This window comes from Gasterosteus aculeatus, chromosome 7 (genome assembly GCF_964276395.1).
Source record: "Gasterosteus aculeatus chromosome 7, fGasAcu3.hap1.1, whole genome shotgun sequence".
Lineage (NCBI taxonomy): Eukaryota > Metazoa > Chordata > Actinopteri > Perciformes > Gasterosteidae > Gasterosteus > Gasterosteus aculeatus.
This window is the reverse complement of record NC_135694.1, coordinates 7,291,046-7,298,405: the sequence shown is the minus strand read 5'-3', so window position 1 is coordinate 7,298,405 and position 7,360 is coordinate 7,291,046. Positions and strand designations below refer to the sequence as shown.

At 43.3% G+C, this 7,360-nt stretch overlaps 1 protein-coding gene across 1 annotated transcript; it reads right to left on the bottom strand.

Moving 5' to 3' along the window:
- Positions 1 to 2,965: 2,965 nt before the first annotated feature.
- On the bottom strand, positions 2,966 to 6,355 carry gba3 (glucosidase, beta, acid 3). Its single transcript, XM_040182107.2, has 5 exons — positions 6,132 to 6,355; positions 5,475 to 5,699; positions 4,572 to 5,374; positions 3,921 to 4,044; positions 2,966 to 3,196 (listed from the first exon to the last, which is right to left on the bottom strand). Exons 1-5 carry the CDS (start codon positions 6,208 to 6,210, stop codon positions 2,994 to 2,996), a joined length of 1,434 nt encoding a protein of 477 aa, XP_040038041.2. The 5' UTR covers positions 6,211 to 6,355; the 3' UTR covers positions 2,966 to 2,993.
- Between the last annotated feature and the right edge of the window lie 1,005 nt (positions 6,356 to 7,360).

Sequence of the window (7,360 nt, the reverse complement as noted above, 5' to 3'; positions counted from 1 at the left end):
ATAGAGAATGAGAATGGGGGAGGGGGGGGTTGAGATGAGCAAACATTTCTTCTCCTAACTCTTCTGCACTAATATGAATTCCCAGTGAAATGTCTGGCGAAGTAGGTCAATGGGATTTAGAAAAGTTTGTGCTGTTATTTCGGTTTTCTCCCACCCTCTCTCGTCAATGGGAAATGAGCAACGCGTTTAGAAGAGGGGAGGAAGATGAGCTGTACAGAGGGAGTGAAAATGAGCGAGAGCGACGCAGGAAAAGGCAGCAGGCGGGCAGAGCGTCGGTTTGGGTCCCTCACCAGCTGACTAAGGGAGGAGAAGAGGGGGGAAGGAGATCCTATCTGTGCTCTGAAGGAAGAGAGTGGCTGATGTGTCTTCATCTTGATATTGAAGCAACAATCTAATTATACAATTTCTCCGGGGAATATGCAAATGAGGGTATTCAGTAAATAGAAAAAGGTAATTATTCGCCAGAAGTCAGACCCTTTGCACCTGTAAGCACTAGACTGATACATGAGATTGTGCTTTTAATTCACAGTGGAGATAGTTTATCGGCAGCTAAATAATTTAGTTAATTTGTAACGAGTAATGAATTTCCCAGTTCTTGAATATTTCATGGTGTCTGTCAAAAATGTAATCATTTAAGTTTGGTCAAATACAAATGGGCCGCTCTTGTTAAATTGCCAGCATTTTCCTCGGGGTAATTCTCCGCCAGTGAATGTGATTGAATGTTACAATTAAACGTACTAATTCATTGTCAAAAGCAACTTATCTGTAACACATGATATATTTGGCAGTTAATTGGAAAGCGCATTTAGAAATGGTTTCTTGTGACTTTCTACATCCCGGCCGAGTACGAATACATTCCGCCCCAAATGATGAATTGAAGTTGAATATTGGTTGTTGGGCTATTAAAAAAGACCAAAGCAGTGAATTATTTAAATACTAATGAATGTATTAAGCCTTTCAACCTGCAACAGACCCATATCATTCCTCGGTCTCCCACAAACGACTGACTCCAATATTTGCCCAGCACTAAACTTCTTGCTCATATTTCATTCAATCAATTGAGCTGCAGTGGTGCTTCTTTCACCCATGCAGCTACCTCTCGCCGGCGATGGAGGAAGACGGAGTCCATCAATACTGGGAGACAGTTGATGGAATTACTAATCAACTCTCAGCTGAGAATTCAGTTGGACATAGGAAATGTGATTAAGATCCGCTTGAATTTTAATTCTGTCTCCGACGCGGGTAACGGCATTTGGAATGCTTTGTTTTTGTTTTCACCCACTGCTTGATTTATTTTCATTTATTTTTTTTCATCAAATGTCTTTTTCAGCAGTGGTTCCACCTGACGAGCCGGATTTTACATCCGTTTATCAATGTTTGGTGCTCTGTGGTCTGTCGCCATCCTTCCGCTGGGATTAAAAAGCATGAAATGAACTTTATTAGCGTTGAAACTGTGTGAACTGGGGTTCAACTTTTGTGTTCAAAGCAGCCTGTGAAAGAGTTCGAATGCGAGCGGCAGTAGCATTATTCATGTTTCCACAATAGCTTGTTATTCATCATAAGACAAAGAAGAATCTCACTCGGCTTGACATAGATGGAGGAGGGCCACGAGGGTATTACTCACATCTGTTGAAAACAGTATGCACAGCCAACTGGATGTCACGATACACCATGCTTATTAATGCAAACAAAGTCTCCCAACACAGAATATAAATGACATTTTCCTTCACATCAGAGCATAAATATTAATTGTGTTAAATCTATGATGTATTGTGGTTAGGGAGAGGCTTAAGTTGTTTATTGTTACACCAGCAGGATGCAGTTTATTAATCAAAACAGCACACATGTGACACCATATCGGCATGTGCAGACCGGCACACACTGAGCTGCTGTATTAAAGGCCGTGGTTCACTTTAACACCACAAGGTGACGCTGTAGGCTAACGAACTGATACCATCACAATGCTCGTCCACGTCTCTGCATCTCCGTGTACTGATGAGAGCACTTGCAGTTGATTTCCAATTGGCATTTCCTGAAACGTTGATTTGATCATTACAAATAATGTTTCTTTGAGACCTGCCCACCCTGCTTGTAAAATACTCAACATGGCCGTCGCAGCTGTGTGTATCCATGGTGCATTTTTGGACAGTCCTACCTCAAACACAATGTAGACAGAGGATCAGCAGAAGGCGTTTTTGGAGGCTTTTTGCCTCGTGCACTCTGTTCGTTCTTTAAGTAGGGAGTTTGCACAGCTGTCCGAAAGCCCAAATGGCATTACACTCTGTTCCTGTGGCAGGACATCTGTTGCTCTCAGCTGGCATCCCTTCGGAGTCCACTGGAGTGTGCTTCATGCAGCCTGGCAGTACGGGGAGTCTGTCCTAAAGAAGGGTTTTATTCAAATGGAAGGGGGGACGTGGTAGTTTGGGGTCCAATATAGAAAACAAGGCCAAATTGTCTCTAGGATGTATTTTACCTTGTACTTTATATACTATAAAACTACAACGCATTGTTTGTACAATACAAGATAGCTGCAGAGAAAAAGATCCACCCAGATCTAGATTTTTGGATAAGACCTTGGAGCCAAACATCACCTTAAAGTATTCATCTATGTTGCTACCTATTCCTCCAAAATACAATGCTATCATGCGCAACCTTCTGCAGCAGCTTGGTCTTACAGACGCTTTTAACCGTCTGACTATGGAACTCTCCTCCCTCCATAAAGCTCCCAGTACAGGCTGAGTGACCAGGACAGAATACTAATTTGCATCCCACTGAGTCAGCTTAGCGCTCTTAGCCCATGTCATCATGCCCCCTGCGGAAGTCAAGATTTTCTATGGTTGAAACTGACCATTTTTCAAAAGGCATGAGTGGTGCTTTAAGTGTAAACAATAAAGTGAAAACCTAGTTAGTTTATTCATCCAATTAGTAGAAATGTGTGTGTCAGATAAAAAGAACTGTATAAGAAGTGACATTTATTTTTTTATTCAGCCTCTTCATTTGGATTGACCACATTGGAATTTTGAGATGATCTTTGCGTACTCCCGTCCAGACCGATATATTGTGCGGCCCCGCCTTGCGTCCGCGAAGTCCACATGGAACAACCCGAAACGAACACTGAATCCATCACCCCATTCAAAGTTGTCCAGCAGAGACCAGGCAAAATATCCACGGACGTTGACCCCATCTTCTTGTATAGCTATACAAATGAACACAGAGAGATGAAACAGTTTTGTAGAAAATTATTTTAAAACTGCTAAATTTAAACGGCTAGAGCCATCAATGACATACAACAACATAAGCACATTGTCTTAACTTTGAACTCGTGAATTTTTTGCAACGGGCAGAAAATACAAACAAATATGTATAGCATGTTTACATTTGTAACCTAAATAATGGGGCTAAATCAATTATATGTTTTTTGCAATCTTGCCTACTATAACTGTAACTTAACTTACAGTTAACTATAGTTAAGTTAAAGTTAACTATAACTTTAAATATTGCTGTCAACGACGCATGCAGTGATTGGCCACATGGTAGTGCCAAAACCAACAAAGACATTGAGGTCTGGAAGTTGAATATTTTTAAAACAAGAAAAATGTCTCCTGTTTACATTAATCAATGCACTGTTATATTTGTACCTTTTTTTTAAATTGGTTATTTTTTGTTATAAACAAAATTATTCCCAATTAATAAAACTTAAAACAAGGACTCTGAAAATAAGAAATTGTCCTCAGTACCCAGGTGGTGGTTTTGTCTGTGATGTGCAAAATAAAACGAGAAGAATATCGACCAATATTTGCAAGGTGACACCTTTATACCCAATTGCAAGTGGTGCAGGTGTAACGGGCCACATTTGATCGTTCACTGATCTCTGCTATTGGCCATTTACTCCCGTCCCAAGCCGATAAACCTGCCGTTACCTTTAGCCACCTCCAAGATGGTGTCCTTGTAAAACTCTGAGCGTTGGACATCCTCAATCTGCAGCTGCCCCACCTGAGAGAAGCCATTCTCCGTAATGTACACTGCTGGGTTGTTGAAAGTGTCCTGGAGAGACATTGTGGGGCAAATATTATTGTCAAACTAGGCATCTCAGATGTCAAACATTCCAGGGAGAGAAAGATTGGTCTACGGTGTGCCGTTTAACTGCATTTCAACGGTGCCAGGCTCAAACTAATGGCCTGTGACAAAGCACAACAGCAGGAAATTGCAACTGCAAACACTTTCAGTAAAGTAAGTGTTTTGTTCAACGCGCCAGGCCTAATGAAGCATCAATGCGTTTCTGGAGGTGTTAAAAGAAGATTTACCGCATAAAAAAATCAATACCAAGACACTAAACAAATGTCAGGGTGTTCTACTCGTTTCAGTTGAAGGTGACTTGTCTTCTCGTGGGTCAATTGAGATGGATACCAAGAGAAAAAAGAAAGACGACATACCATTTCAGCTGATTGAATTCCCACTCAAAATAAGGGATGTGTTTGGGCCTTGTTTAGGAAAACTTTGTAGTGATGTTAACTGAGAGCAATTCATCTGAGAATGACCCCAAAAGATGGACCAGTAGTTTCAGTTTTTACCTTGATGTACTTGAGAAGTTTGCGTAAGCCATGGGGCACTACAGCGAGCCAGGACACGCCACAAATGGGCCAGGACGGATCCAAAACATCCCTTGCATCTCGGTCGCTCTTCATGGACAGCACCTCTCCACAACCTCCCCCCGCCTCAACTTTACGAGAGGTGTAGTAGTTCAACGCGAAGAAGTCCGCTGTCCCCAACACGGCCGGTTCGTCCTTCGAGAAACTGGGCAGCCTCGAGCCGCCGCTGCGTCCAAACTTCTCGCTTTGGGCGTCGATGGCGGACCTCATAATTTTTGGGTAGTCTCCAGTCACGAACACAGGCCAGGCGAACCACCCCAGCGTGAACGCGAGCTGGCGCTCGGTGGCGGCGACATCCTCGGCGCTACCTGCCACGGACGCCTCGAGCCAGTCGCTGTTGATGGCCAGGGACACGGCACCCTTCTGCTTCGTCCTGTAGAAGGAGTTGTAGCTGTGCCAGGCCATGGCGTGGGCACGCAGCATGTTGTGGCCCACCAGGTAGGCAGCAACACCAGGTTCTTTTATCCCGGGCGCGTGGAGGCCGTCTTCGTGGCCCAGTTTAGCGCACACGTAGGGCTCGTTGACTGTGATCCAAAGTTTGACGCGATCGCCGAACGTTTGGAAACAAAACTTTGCATAGTCGTTGAACAGAGTCGCCGTGCCCGCGGATTTCCAGCCACCCTGGTCTTGAAGCGCTTGAGGCAGGTCAAAGTGGTAAAGCGTCACCATGGGGGATACATCGCAGGCCAGCAAATCATCAATTACCTTGTTGTAGTACTGTACACCTGTTGGACACAACATCAAAAAAAAACGTCTATTAAAAACAAAAGCGCTCGTTCCATTAAGTGTCGCTTTGGATACCAATATGGGGTGATATGGAAAGACCTTTTTGATTGACGTGTCGTGTGGTCCCATCAGGCAGGAGGCGGGCCCAGGAGAACGAGAGACGATAGTGTGTCAGTCCAAGCTGCTGGATACACTCCAGGTCCTTCTCCCACAGCTCGTAGCTGTTGCAGGCCTCATCTCCATTCTGCTCCCCAAACACTCTGCCTTTCTCGAGACAAAATGTGTCCCAGATACTCGGTCCCTTGCCGTCTGCCTGCCAGCCACCTTAATATGCACATAGAGGTTGCTTCATTTTATAGACATGTGAAGGACGGGGACATGAAAACAAATCAGAGTAATGTTTCTGTTGGGACTTGTGACAGTGGATTTCACTGACTATCCCCATGCTGATTTTTGTCAAAGTGTCCATTTTTATATTGAGGTCACCTGCGAGCAAGATAATTTTCTCAATTATCAGCATACAGACTGTGAACTGCGTGGTGTGCATGGGTTATAATTGAACAACCATGACCTTCATAAATACAACCTTTGATCCGAAAAAATCGCCATATGTGACCTTTGTGTCCTGTTGTGTGCTATCTACACTGTAAAGACCTAATTAACCCATGGTGTTTTTCTTTTCTTTTTTTAAACATTGTCTTTTTGCATATTAGCACAAGCCTTACATACTATATTTCTATCACCCATGATACCTACCTTCAATTTGATAGGCTGCAGTTCCTGCTCCCCACGCAAAGTCCCGTGGGAACATGTTTTTTTCCCAGGATGTAGGCATGAAAGCACTTATGTCTCACTAATTGCTGCGTTTATCTGACGTGAATACAATATTAGATATCAGAATAAAACGGACCGTCCGGTTCCCTCGCAAATAACAACGCGGCCGCACGACCAGGAACTTGTTCTCGCTGTCTCCCGTGTGTGACGTTCAGGGGGCGTGACTTGCTATCATGTAAAGTAGGATTTACGAGTTGTGATCACATCTCGGGATGTGTCAAGCGTCCGAGGAGAACTTGAAAGCAGCAAAGTCGTTGAGTCTGCCCGGCTGTTTGCGGGAGCGCGCACGGTGTAAAATACCAGTCAGAGAAGCGCGGTTTAAAAACGTTCAAATCTGTGTTGTTTTGTTCATCAATGATAATAATGATGTTTGACCCCGAAACAGCAGAAGGTCCTAAATGGTTTGAAAATGAACTAAAGAAGAGGATGCATTATTTGACATTAGATTTACTATATATTGTATATATATATTGACTTTTCCATCCCCTCCTTCTCAGGCCTTTTAAGATCAAACATCTATACCAGCTAATATTATTTGGGCTCTTTTGGAAGGACAGTCAGAATGCCATACACTCACCTGAGAAAGGGGATGCAAATGTCTGCAGGCAATCAAATTACTACTGCTACTTAAAAATGCCTCCAGATTGTAACTTTATTTCAAGAGATCTAGGAATGCGGCTCTAAGGACATATTACTGTTACTTGACAGTGGAAATGTTAACACACTTGGCAAGCTAAAATCCACTAATTTAGCACCGACTGCTGCATTAGAATAATGTGACGTCTTGGACTTGGACAAAACGGGTCATGGTGAACACCAATGTCCCGAGCAAGTGTCGGTGAAAGGATAGTACCCTGAAGGCGTATGTGATACATTCAATGCCATCCTCTGCTCCAGTTTTCTATAGAGTGAAGGGACTCACTCAACCTGATAATATAACAAAAAAGTGGATTGTTTGCCAAAGGGCAAACACCACTTTTCCAGCTAAACATACTCCTCATATAGCTGCAAGATTTTTGTATTATTGTCTTTTATGGCTATTGAGGATAACAAACTAGACTAAACTGGTTGAGAGGCACCAAAGGAGAAGACTATACATTGTGTGAAAGAAGTATTCATTAAAAGCAAACAGTGAGTGTTGGAGGAGGCCT

Coding starts and splice junctions, on each gene's coding strand:
- gba3 (XM_040182107.2), bottom strand. CDS start 6,210: ATGCCTACATCCTGGGAAAAAAACATGTTCCCACGGGACTTTGCGTGG. Junction 5,700..6,131: donor TGCAGCCTATCAAATTGAAG/GTAGGTATCATG, acceptor GTGCATATTAAG/GTGGCTGGCAGGCAGACGGC. Junction 4,045..4,571: donor AACTTCTCAAGTACATCAAG/GTAAAAACTGAA, acceptor ATGTCTCTCCAG/GACACTTTCAACAACCCAGC.